The 13845-nt window shown below is 43.7% G+C and overlaps 1 protein-coding gene across 1 annotated transcript in view; it reads left to right on the plus strand.

Annotated features, from left to right (window-relative positions):
- iqca1 (IQ motif containing with AAA domain 1) overlaps positions 1 to 456 on the plus strand; it is a 43080-nt gene extending 42624 nt beyond the window's left edge. The window contains exon 19 of the mRNA XM_042080352.1: positions 1 to 456. This exon is cut by the window's left edge and continues 128 nt beyond it. Coding sequence (XP_041936286.1) covers positions 1 to 19 — 19 coding nt within the window. The 3' untranslated portion in view covers positions 20 to 456.
- Positions 457 to 13845: the final 13389 nt, after the last annotated feature.

Below are 13845 nucleotides of genomic sequence, written 5' to 3' on the forward strand. Positions count from 1 at the left end.
GAAGAAGAACACAAAGTAGACGCCATTAGTCTCTTTTCAACAACTGTCACATTTCAGCGATTGCTTTGAACAGTCTTACCTCAGCTCTGGATACTCTTGATTTTGAGAATACCCAGTGTGGTATATGGATGGAAACACGTATCTTAAGAATACATTCAAACATGTTTGCCATACAGACATTCCAGTACTCCATCGGTGAGATCTCCATTTTGATATCATGTAGAAGTAGCATTATTCAGCCACTAGAGGCCAGTAAAACACTAAAGAAAACACACTACTGTTCCTGGTGGAGTTCCTGTTCCTGATGTATATTTGGCATCCAAATAGAAAATGTGAAGATTAGTGACATTCTTTATATCACTTCCTGTTGTTGAAGTTGGACCCCTTGTAGAAATAGTTTGCTTCTGTGATTTTAGTCTGTAAAAGCTACATAAACACATGCAAAGTCTAATAGGACATTGGTCTGCTGTGTCTGAATCTGAGTCTTTATTTATAGGTATTTCTCAGCATGTCTTATTTCAGTTACCAACAATCCTGCTGCTCATGACCAAACCAGATTTCACTTCACAGCCAAGGACTGGGCAGACTTGAATACCCTCACCTAAGTGCTTATCCCTAACTCTCACGTTTAAGTACATTTATCTATTACACCATTTAGATGAACATCACTCTATTAAAACCCTTTGACATAGAAAAAAACATACAGGAATGCCTGAAATGAGTCATATTAGGCTAATTTAAATCACAAGGGGAAAATGAAAAAATAGAGATTGTTATCATATTGAGAAACACTGACAATTATTTGACCTCTAAAGAAGAAATAAAACATCGGGAAAGTAGTAAATATAATAAGGAGGTGCACAGGCAGTAGCCTACTTCACAAAACCTCTAGGAAACAGCACTGGAATTGTTGCCCAATTTATATACAATGTCAATATCATAAACATGTCAAGATCAAATTCTCAATTGGTGCTCAAAATGGTGTGAATAACAATGCACATTTAGACATTTAGCGAGCAGCAGCAACAACCAAAGAAAGATAAAGACTGCTATTAGATATGTTGTGACATGTTTACACCCTTAGATAAAGCATGGGAACACTTTGATACAACCAGCCGGCTACTGAGTCCCCAAAACAGCCCCATAGATCATAATCATATGGGCAACATGAATGCAATCATCACTGATCCAGGGAGCTGGAAGGGCAATGGGGAATAAAAGGCCCTAGCCACAGAAAAAGGACTATGTTTCTGCAAGAGTGTTTGATATGTTTGCCTCAGCTGAAATGTCAAAGCAGCAAGAACACAATTCAGTTCGGCTCACTCATGTTTAATCGTGGCTAAAAATCAAATGTGCCTTATAAACTGAGGTGGGCCTTTCCTGTAATGTAACGGCGTCATGAGTGAGGCGTTAAAGGCTGATTGCTTCCTGCTGAATGTCACTGACCCTGGAGCGTATCCTGCAGTCTGGTCCTCGGGGACAGCGAGCATGGCATGGCCCTGCGACTGCGTCCAGCCAAACGGCAAATGGCCACATCCCAAGTCAAGAGTTGGACGTTTAGTTCACTCTTACAGAGACATGCACCCTTGCTTACGTTTCTATGCGTTTCTATGCCAACAGAGTCTTAATCAGGTGATCAATGAATATGCCATTACTTATGTGTATGATATGCACAGGACCTAAACAGCACTCACTGATCCACTTACTCTTATTGTACTAGACTTTTATTGTTTTAATTGTCCTAGAATTGTTGAGGAATTGCTTTAAAAAAGCTTAAACTGCATGTTATCAATGTTGTTAGTCGCTTTGGTTAAAAATGCATCAGCCAAATATAATGTAATGTGGACTCAGATATGTAGCTCTATGTTTAGAATTCCCATTCAAATAGAAGAGTAAAACATTAGAATTACTATTACGAGAGGCTGTCACTAAGTGTGACGGACCTTATTATGTATTCAGAATACATTCTGTGTTAAGTTGGTTAGACACAGGAAAGAGTCCAACCATGAAAGCAAAGAGTAAACTTTCATAGATGTCATTGTTTTGAATGAATGAAGTCTACAGTAGTAGGCTATTTTACTGAAAGTATGATATACGCAGGACCTTGACTGGTACATGTCAGAACATGACAGAAACGCAGGCTCTCCATGAAAACTGAGGCCACTTGAACTTTCTCACACATCAGTATTTTCTTGAAGTGATTGTGTTACTGAAATTATATGTGGGAAAGGTCTTTGGTTCAATATTCCACAATTCTGTCAATACAATGTAAGCAAAAACTGACACTGAAGCCTATAAAGGTTTAAGGAGCCTTTTGTTAGAGTGAGTGAACCTTTAGCAATATAGCCTCTGCAGCAGAGTAAGGACTTATTCAAGGGATCTAGAATGTTTTCTGTCAACAAAACATGTTATTGGATATGCTACTTGATGCTTATCTACACTATACAAAACTGTACTACTGATCCATATGCTGACAGGGCATCATAGACACAATTACTGTTATACTGAAGCTATGCTCCACATAGCATCATAGTAGGAGAGTGTATTATAATTGCAGCCTATGCTGATTATCTCTATAGGCTACTATTGATTCCCTGATCGGATGTGGGTCAGTATCGTCCTGTTTCCAACCTAAAGGCCCTCTATATGTGCTTCGCAATTTATTTTTCTCAGGGCTCTCATTAAGACTATGTTTGTGTGTACTCACGGACTGTTTGAACTATTTGAAATTAATTATCTGAAGTGTTTCTGAAATGAGCCATTAGATGTGTTTGAATGAAGGCTATTGCGGGAGGGATGGCTGTTGGCATGCTCCACGGGGTGAACCCGGGAGAGGGTCCTAACCGTCCTCCCCCCGCCCTGGGCCAGCGCATCCCGAAACAAATTATCAACCATCTTCGGAATCACGCGAGCGTGCAATGATGGAAGTTTTTTTTCCAGCCCTGTAATGATGTCGAAAATAAGGGGAACGGAGGAGGGCAACAAGGCATAGATGAACCTTTTGGTAAGACGAAGCCAGTCTTTTGTGCCAAGGAAGTGCTAATTAGCCTGTCTAATTTTCATTGTTGCCTATTAGTGCCAGAGGGCCTGCTGTGTGGCACCTTGTCCCAGGTCGTGCGGTCTGTTTACTGTAATGCGCTAACAAGCCAGCGTGTTCTACGAAGCGACTGACCCACTTCTCGAATGAGCGGCCCCTTCCCGCAGGACCGTTCTTGACGAGGATTTAACCGCGCAGTTAAACGACAAGACCTCTGTGGACATAGGTCTGGTCCAGCAGTGGGGGTCTTTCTCGTAATAGCCGGCGCTCCATGGCTGTATTTATATTCCCAAGATATTTCCCGCCAGTCCCTCGTCGTCTGTGGAAAATCTTGCGCCGAATCAGTCTTCGCATGTCACATCGCATGTTGGTCCCAGCGGCAGGTGGGTTTACAAAGCGTAATAAACACAATCACTTTGTGCTTGATCACCTGGTGCTCCTTGTAGCTTACACTGGCATGTAATGTAATTATTAAATAAGTGTGTGTTGTCATCCAAGGAAGGCCCTCAAGCCAAGACTATAGAGTGAGGGGTTAAACTTGTTTATGGTATTTTTGCTTCAGACAGGGGCGCAGCCAGGGATGGATTACTGCACGGGCCTACCGGGCCCAGGGGCCCAAGGGGTCAGGGGGCCCTGAAACCCAAGCCTTTGCATGGAATCATTGCCTCAGTAACAACAAATCAGGATGTAGGCTGTGAATCTGATTAAATTTAGTATTGGCCATCCCCAAAATGCACCAGAATACAGGAAATCACATCAAACAAATTAAAACATTTCTGGGAGAGGGCCCCCAAACCCCCCCTCCCACATATACGACAATTAGTGGGGGGCCCTTAATACATCTGGGCCCAGGGGTCCGAAAGTTCATAGCCTTCAGACACACATTTAGCCTTTGAAGGTTGAGCTGTCCTCTTTATGTGGTGATGCTTTCCGGTTGTAAGATCGTCCCTAGTCACTGTCATCCTCAGAAAACCTTGTGTAATTACATGCCACTTTACCCCCATTGTCACTATGAAATCTAATGAGTAATCTGAATAAATATGAGTCCAACTGCCTCCCTCCTCGGCAGCACGGAGCATCCCTCAGATCAGATTAGCTCTATCAGATTTGCCCCTTTGTACTCCTGACAGGGAGTCATGACAATCCTGCCCTGTGGACAGACTGGGAAAAAAGGTAGGCCACAAATAAAGGGACGACCCTCGCGCACACACACCAACACACACATACATACACACCACACACGCACACACACACGCACACATACAGGAAGAGAGAGAGACACACACTCACACAGGGAGAGACAGAGAGACACACACACACACACACCACCGGGGCCTTATAGGCATTTCCCTGCTGCTGGAACCGGAGGCCTTAGGGGCCTGACTTATCTGGTAGAGCCTTGGACTACACCACAGTGACCTCACACACTCAGAGCCATAATGCACACAGGCCCAGGGCAGCTTAGCTGAGGTAGCCTCGCTTAAGACATTTACAGCTGTCCAGAGGGAAGACCAGGAGGATTCATTTTAAAAGGTAATTTGAGTTACATCTTACCCTAGCATAACTAGAGGAGGTCATATATTAATTAATTAGCGAGGACTATGATAGCCTACTGCTCCCAGATCAGAGAGAACACATCACCGAAAGGGATACTACTAATGAGGGTCCTGACTAATCAATGAGATGGACACATACATTATCATGTTAGGCTTATGTTTATTTTGCAGAAGCCTTCATCTAAACATAGTATATATACATGTTATATATTTGTTATATACATTTTCATTAGTATAATGCTAAATAATCTATTGATGTGCAAATTATCTGTTTATAAGATAAACCCAACGACTGGCTTTTACTATAAAAAACAATTTCTTTAGACATTTTGTTTAAACTGATACATAACATGGCTCCTTATAAAAAAACAGTTCCAAAACCAAGAGAACCTGAGGATCTGTACACACATTTGCCTGTGTGTCTCTCTGGGTTTCTCTCACACACCCACTCTCTGTCACACACACACACACACACACCGTTTCTCAAATCCAGATATTTTTTTCAGTTTCACAGACTACGTGTCCCACAGGACGCATATGAGGGAGGAGAGAGATGCTTACCTCAAATGTGAGAATAATTACAAAGAGAGAAGAAAGGTCCAATTAGCCAGCTGGCTGTTGTAAAACAAAGCAATTAATGCTGCGCTAATAAGCTGGACTTCAAGCAATTCACCATCACTTGCTAATCATTTGTTAATTAGTCTGACTTTTTAGCACATCGGATTATGAGTGATTAATCTGACAGATCTTGGTATTTAACAAACTCTTTTCTGGTGTGTGTGCGTGTGTCTGTATCTGTATCTGTATCTGTGTGTGTGTGCGTGCGTGTCTGTCTGTATCTGTACGCGTGTGTGTGTGTGTGTGTGTGTGTGTGTGTGTGTGTGTGTGTGTGGGTGGGTGTGCGCGTGTCTGTATGTGTGTGGGTGTGTGGTGTGTGTTGTGAGAGCTCCTGGAGACCTTGCTGTAAAGGGACAATGTGACAGAACCCATTAGTGTTCAGAAACTCTCAGCTTTCTGGACAGGAGCAGTCGGTCATTTTTTTTTCCGAAGACACAAATTTGGTATTTAAATTTCATATTAGTTTGCCCTGCAAAGTCTCCCACGAGGGCCCTCTTCCTCTCTGCATATGGATGTTGTCTTGTGGGGACAAGCTCAGTGGTGATCTGCGCCCTCTCAGTTGGCCAGAAGCCTCCTCTCCATCCTCAGGAGAGCCTCATGACTGGGGGTATATACATTTCAGAAGCTCCTTCTCATCACTGGGAGTATATAGAGTATGTTTCAGAGGCTCCTGATCTCATTGAGGCCAAAACTATATACATTGAAATAATACCCAGTTGTGTATTATGTGTAAGCATGTCCAATTAATTGGTGCATTTCTGCAATGCAGTTAAATGTTTACATTTACATTCAGAACACTGACTTGGATGTGAACAGTTCTAGAGTATCTGCAGCATTACAGAATCTTCTCACAATGGTGTCAGAACATTTTACATTGTGAAACTGTGTTATCTGATGTCTGATATTGTAAGAACTTCAAGATAACATTATATAATGGTATACTATAATTCCTGTTTGCTGGACAGATGTTACTGGACAGATAGATTATATGTACTGACACAAAAGCAAAAAAAAAAAATACAAATAATAAAAAATATAACAAAATATAAAGCAAATACCATTTATATTTAATTTGTTTTTCAGTAATTCAGCATGGAGCAGCTCAGAATGAGTCTTTGCATATCTTAATTCTGTCATTTTTAACATTACTGTATGTGGGGATCACCAAACGCATTACCGCTTTAAGTACCCTTAAAGGGGGCACTAATGGGGGGGGGGGGGGGGGGCTGTAGCCAGCCCTGTTTTGCTCTGGAAAGAAGAAGGGGGGGGGGGGTGCTGCGGGTGGGAGAGACAGACGGTTTTGCACAAGGAGGCCCAACCAGGTGAGGTTGCGTTACAGCCCAGGTGTGCTCCTCGTCAATTACAGCTGGCCACAGCGGCCTGGTCAACGAAGGTCAGGTTCTCCAGCAGGTAACGTTGTGAAATCACAGGGCTCGGACGGCCCTTGTGGGTAGGGGAGGGGCGCTGTTAACTTGCTTGTGCATTTTTACGGCCCCACAAACCAGAAGCGCCTGCAATTACCCACATAGCTTCCTCCTCCAAGTTCTCTTTCTTCCCTCGACCACCCAGCGTCCAGCTGGGACAAACCCTCACCATTAGGACATACGGGCCAAACGGTGAGCGGAGGGCAGCTCTGTCCGTGTTGTGTCCACGACACATCCCCCATGACGACTATCCTGAACCTTTTGGCGTTTCACTGAAGCGCTTCAGATGACACCAAGCCTACGTGGCAGTCAGGATGTTGAACTTGTGACAAATCTTCGAAAAATCTCTTGGATTCTTCAGTCATTATTATTCACACTCTCCAATACCATACATATTGCACAATTGAAGATAAGATATAACTGAAAATGTTGGGGGGTACCATATATGGGCCTGTGTGCCCACGGGGATCCAGGTTCGAATCCGACCTGCGGTCATTTTCCGATCCCACCCCATCTCTCTCTCCCACTTGCTTCCTGTCACTCTCCACTGTCCTGTCCAAATAAAGGCAAAAAATCCCCAAAAATATACTTAAAAAAACATAACTGAAAATGTAACACTGAGTCCATGCTACACGATGGCTGGTGATGTTACTGTGTCGTTGTGTATTACAGGTCCCTCACAGGCTCTCCACCTGAGAGGTAGCTCCGCAGCTCAGCCCGTGAGCGTTCTCCCCTTATCATAACGCCACCATTTTAACCTTGAGCGCATGTCACAATGATCATGGAGTGCTTGATTATGGGTCCAATGTGAGCACTGACCTTGTCATCCAGGGCCATTGAGTTGACTCTCAGCCCTGTGCGCTTACATACATTAAATAGACGTGTTACCATGTACCATTCCAACGCACGTCCACACTGCATTTATCACCGACGCCACTCTGCCTTTCTTTCCTCTCTGCCGTACACCGTGAACGAGGTGGGGTCAAGGTTCACTATCTCTGGAAAGAGAATGTCCAGCGGATCTTTTTTTGCTACATTGGCTCCTGTGAAATAAGAACTCATCATTAGCACGGAGGAAATTAGACAATAGGCGAAAAATGTCCACTGCAGGCACCTCATTTGCAATCTCCAGGGAAGAGATATCGCTCAGCACTCTCCCGAATAAAGATATCACATCTGAGAATCACTGCCAGCGCCTGCGATCGTGATTGGCTGTGAACAGAGATGGCGAATGAAACTGCTCTGAAGCCATTAGAGGAGCCCACGATTCCTCTCAGCCTCATCTGATGCAGCATGAAGCGCTCAGTATGCCGCTTTTCATTAGTACAGATTCTCCAGTTCCACCCTGCACACAAAGGGAAGAGGGCAGAACCAGCACACACACTCTGAGAAGGAGAAGGAGAAGAGCTGAGAGATGAGAAGGGTGCAAGGATCCAGAGTCTGATTTCATGTGTGTGGGTGTGTGTGGGTGTGTGTCTGTCTGTCTGTCTGTCTGTCTATGTGTGTGTGTCTGTCTGTCTGTGTGTGCGTGTGTATGTGCATGTGTGTCTGTCTGTCTATATGTGAGTGTGTGTGTGTGTCTGTGTGTGTGTGTGTCTGTCTATGTGTGTGTTTCTGTGTTTGTGTGTGTGTGTGTGTGTGTGTGTGCATGTGTGTTTCCTCCAAGAATAAAGTCCATTTTCTTGTTTTTCTGTCCTTTTGTCTCGCTCGCTCCCTCAGTAGTCTATTAGTGTCGAGTGGGATTGGTGCAGTGGTCTTTCACTAATTACCTTGTGAAGGATGAGGAGGAAGGGCCTCATTACTGCTCTCACGGCCAGAGCATACTGTCTCTCTCTCTCTTTCTCTCTCTCTCCCTCTCTCTCTCTCTCCCCTAATGATGTTGGATCCAGTGCGACTGGAGACATGGAGCTGTTTCATCAAGCATCTGCCTGTCCAGAGGTTAACTCTCCTGTTGACTCGCTATCTCTCTCTCTCTCTCCTGGATGAGATGTCCTCTCCTCTCCCCCGGCTCTCGCTCGCGCTCTAGCTTAGCTTACCTTGTTTTTCACTCATCATTAGCATTTCTTACCTGCTGCAATGGAGCAGAACTAACTGCCGCCGCTGTTGTGTGTGATTTTTTGGCTTGTCAAAGAGAACACAGCTCACTGCACGTGTTTGTAAAAGAACAGAATTTCAACAACAGTACAGGACTAGTATTCGTATGCAGTTGTTATGGCACTATTTCTTGCGTTGTAGTTTGCCCATTGTGGAGATTATCAGACACTTACAGTAGGCAGTTGGTTGGCTCACCAGGGAAATGAACAAAGCCCCTAACCCAATTTTAGCACCAGTTCACTTCGACTCTATTTCAGTCTCTTTGATTCTACCCATAATTAAAAGTGTAATTATTAAATAACCTTTCTCCCAGACATGTGTGCAAGAGGAGCTCGAGGAGAATATTTCCCCCTTAATCTAATTAGCTTGTCTGTGTCTCGTGTAAGTGTGGGAAGGGAAGCAAGGAACAAGACAGCCAAGAGAGAGGTGACTTTACACTGACCGTCTGGCCCAACATGCTCGTGGCAGTCTTGTGCTTTGTATACCTGTAATCCCCACGCTAGTGTGTGTGTGTGTGTGTGTATGTGGATTTGTGTGTGTGTGTGGAGTGGTGTTATGTCTTGCCCTTGGTTTACGTTCGGTGAAATGCAGGCCATTCTGTGGTCGGTCTGTGTGTTTTGAAAGTCTGTTGCTGTCTGTCTGTGAGAGAGTGAAGGCTGGCTCTCCCAAAATGACTATAATTATGCTCATGAGACACCTGGACTTCTCTTTTTGGGTGCATCTGAAAGTTCTGTCTTTCTCTTGACGATGATGTGTTTTGGATGGACCTTAAATAAATCTAGTTTCTATAGTTACCCCCTCCTTGTTCCCCCTCCTCTCAAGCCCCTGGGGGCACAATCTATCACTTCACACACTCACACACACACACACACACACACTATTCCTCAAACCTCTTGTGCTGCTTTCAATTTCTTGAATTAGAATTAGTTTTATTTTAGAAATGCTTTGAATGAAAAATATGGCAATTTAAACGTGTTCCATGAATACCTTTGTGCAGCTGTTTTAGACATTTCATTTGTGCTATGGTTTGGTCAGTGTTTTTGTCAGAGGTGTCAGAGTGAGATATATTTTCATGAGCAGTTTTGCACTATGTGCCCTGGCCTGCAGAGGGAGCTCTTCATTAATTACACCTTGGGCCAGGAGAGCTCGGGTTCGAGGCTTATTAAATTGCCAAAAGTTAAACTGAAATATCAAAGTGTTATTATTTCCATTTTCTTCGTGACATATAGGCCTCTACCTCTTCATTTGAGGATGAGCAGAATACAACAAAGGAACCGCTAATAAAACGAATCTGAACTTAACAGCCATCATGTATTTTGCTTTGTAAAACAATCAAATCAAACATGACAATAATACATCAAATGTAATAATTGGAATGGATTTTCTGTTCAATATGTTCTGCATCAAGGAATTTTTGGCACGTTTTTACTGCATCAATTCTTTATCTGAAACAATCTATGGTAACGTTGGCCGGAAAGGCCATAACTCTTCTACAAAGCAGGCTCTCTGGAGGGCTGCTGCTATTTGACCGTAGGCAACTGTAGATTTAGCCGGGCATCTTGAGAATACTCTTAGATCTGAAACAGTACGGGGCTGCAGTGCCAGTTTCCTATAACACACATGGCACAGATGACCATGAAGAGTGGCTTTTGTTACCTGCAGAAGAGACGACTGCTCAACTCACTTGTATTAACATGGTAATCCTTTACTTTCTTTGTTTACTCTTGGTTGTTCATTCGGCTAAGCCACTGCTAAGCCCAAACCGGGCCCATCACTCAAACTTAGCCCAGACTTCCAATTGTCATAGGTCTAAACCCAGGGGAATTGGGCCGTGTCTAGTGATCGCATCCCACTATAAACCACTTTTATGTGCAATAGCTTGTAACTCTCTGTGAGACTATGCAGTGTTTTAAAACAAAACAATGTCTTATGTAATGCCTTTCTAACAATCAACAGAACGACTTTTAGACGACATTAAGCATGTAGCCCTTAAATCCAATGGCAGCAAAAGTCAGCTCAGAACCCATAATGCTTCAAAAGGGCTCTGATGAGGAGACCATAAGCAATTCCCTCAGCAGCAATACAGTGGTCCGATTTATCCGATCTCCCTCTAAACATTGATTGTGCTAAGTGTGGATAATGTGGGAAGTACAGCGGGCGCAAGGAGCGGACGGAAGGATCAATAACCAAGCAGCCACGGCAAGCCCGCGGGGTGGGGTTCACAGAGTCGCGCTCAGCCCGCCATGTCATGGCCGATCAGGTCTCCAGCGCGCTTGATCCCTTATCATCGTTCTCAAATTTGGAAAGGTTAATCAATTGATTTAGTTTAACCTTTGTATAATCAGAAATCAGATGTAGCCTTCAAATGGCTGTTTCCCCTGTTGTTTAAGATTAATAGATGAAGTGGAAAAACCTGACTCAATATGTAGGAGAATGGCAGCAGGGTAAATGTGTAGGCCTATAGCTTTGTGTTGTGTAGACCTCAGCTGTCAGTAGATGGGATTCAATGGCTGGGAAAAGTGCAACGTGCAGAACACATTACTGCTGACATTTAGATCTTGATGAAAAGCCTGCGCCTGAAACAAACTAACTAAATGATGTTGAACTGTCAAAGACTGGAGGCAACACTCTTAAATCCATTTCCGTATGTACACCCCCCTCACCAAAACACAATCCAACAGCAATCATATCACATTGGCCTACCAGACACAAATTGCCACTGCACCGCCACTGCCTCTATAATACCTGAAATGAAGATCTTTCTGAGCCTGTATTTACTCCAACCACCTACAACCGAAGTACTTCAAACCTCCGCATTTTAGTTTCTCTTCGGTTATTTTGAGTGCTGCAATAATTGCATTGGTGATTGTTGTTAATAGAGAGAGGACGCCCAAGCTGTGGCGCGTGTTTAAAAGAGCTCAATCGGCTCTCATTTAGCCTTTGGTTACATTACCCCCTTTTTCGCCGTAATGGATGATCTTGTTCACCAGCATGCTGGAAAGGTTTAATTAAATCATATTCCAATCATAATCCATGTTGTTAATTAAACTGGATAATTTATAAGTACAAAAGAGGGTATTTATTAGCCATTCCGCTGTGATGGTGGTACTGTGACTTAGAAGAGGACCCCCACCCCACTACACCCCCACTTTCACCCCTTTACTATTGATGCCTGCACATGATTGATAATGAGACAGTGACTGCTATACTATTTGTCTAATGGCTGTGCAATTAAAATCCCTTGTAAATGACCCATGCCTCATTTCATCCTAATCTATGGAATTTTGATTGAATTTGTCAGCGCTAATTGAAAAATACTGCTATTTAATGTCTGCATTGCAGTTGCGGAAGGGCTCGACTATAATGAGACGGTGTCCCCGTGACCCTGGGGGGGGGGGGGGCTGTCCTTGATTTGGCAGGGAGGGAGGGAGCGCTGCAATTTTAGGAGGTGAAAAGAACCCCACACTGAAGAGATCATTCATTCTGTGTTGATCAGCAAACACTAGGAACACAACATATGTACTGTGTGTGAGTGTGTGTGTGTGTGTGTGTGTGTGTGTGTGTGCACGCTTGTGTGTATGTGTGTGTGTGTGAGTGTGAGTGTGAGTGTGAGTGTGTGTGTGTGTGTGTGTGTGTGTGTGTGTGTGTGTGCGCGCGCGTGTGTGTATGTGTGTGTGTGTGTGCGTGCGTGCGTGCGTGTGTGTATGTGTGCTGTGTGTGTGGTGTGTGTGTGTGTGTGTGTGTGTGTGCGCGTGCGTGTGTGTATGTGTGCGGTGTGTGTGTGAGTAGATAAAGCAAATGACAGTAAACCTTTGGGTAATCATTAGGATTTCCAGAATGTTTCCACTGTTTTTTTCTCTATCCAACACTCATGGTGATGCTTCGTCAACACTCAGGGTGATGCTTCTTCACCGCATCGTTCTGCCCTGGGCACGTCCGTGTGTTCCTCTTCACTGTAACAGTGTCTGCCTCTTTAACAGTGTTTAACAGAGTTCTGATTCTCCACATCCCAGCAACTCCAAAGCTTTATCAAACTTCACAGCAGTCACCTTGAGCCACTCCACGTCTGTGCTGGCGAGGAGATTTATGTAGAGTAGATTGCTTCAGTGTGGGCACACATGCACTGGCTCAGGCTCTGGGTGAGGGAGTCCTGTGGCAGATGGATTGGAGCCAGATGATTCACTATGGGGCCTGTGTGCAACGGTGCTGCTGTGTGCCAGAGACGGTGTGTGTGTGTGTGTGTGAGAGAGAGAGAGAGAGAGTGTGTATGAAAGAGAGAGAGAGAGAGAGAGAGAGAGAGTGTGTGTGTTGTGTGTGTGTGTGTGTGTGTGTGTGTGTGTGTGTATGTGAGAGACAGTGTGTTTATGTGTGTGTATGTGTGTGTGCCTGCCTGTGTGTGTGCATGACATGACAAAGAAGTGACATGACATGACAAATTGCTGAGCATGAGAATGTGAATGTGAGATCATTGCGCTGAGAAAACTTCAAAAACAACTTGGACCATGTTTCTAAAGACTTGAGCACAGGTACTGTATGTATGTATTTAGGAAATTATTCATTTGGGTGGTGATTTAGAAAAATCATTTTAAAATGATCAGAATGACTTGCTGCCAAATTAATTCTTACCAGACAAATCAGCAAAGAAAAAGCTGTAAACAAACAAAAAAAAAACAAGTAGCCTTTAGCCCTTAAACAGAGGTGCTCTTGGAAAATAAACACACTAGCTATAGGGCTGGGCTACTTGTATCAATACATCTGAACTTTACATGGAACGCTAATGTAACACAAAATACAGGGCATGGCATCTGATGTCATACATGGCAGGTAGCCACTGTAAAACCTGCTCTGGCCTTCATCAAGCAGAAACCTGTGACCATCTCTTTTCAAAAAGGTCCTTTCAGAAGAACAACTCCTATTCATTTCTTTTGTCTATTGTAACTATTGTGACTCCCAACATCTCTTAGGATGTCAATGTAATCCTTCCCAGAAGTATTCAGTAGGCTATCAGAACAACACTTGCTACCCATACATGATGCACAACTGATGGTGTGTGTCTAATGTTTTCTCTGTTGGTCATTATTTAGATTCTAATTTTTGAACAGATCTACTCACATTA

The sequence above is a fragment of the Alosa sapidissima genome, chromosome 23 (assembly GCF_018492685.1).
Source record: "Alosa sapidissima isolate fAloSap1 chromosome 23, fAloSap1.pri, whole genome shotgun sequence".
Lineage (NCBI taxonomy): Eukaryota > Metazoa > Chordata > Actinopteri > Clupeiformes > Clupeidae > Alosa > Alosa sapidissima.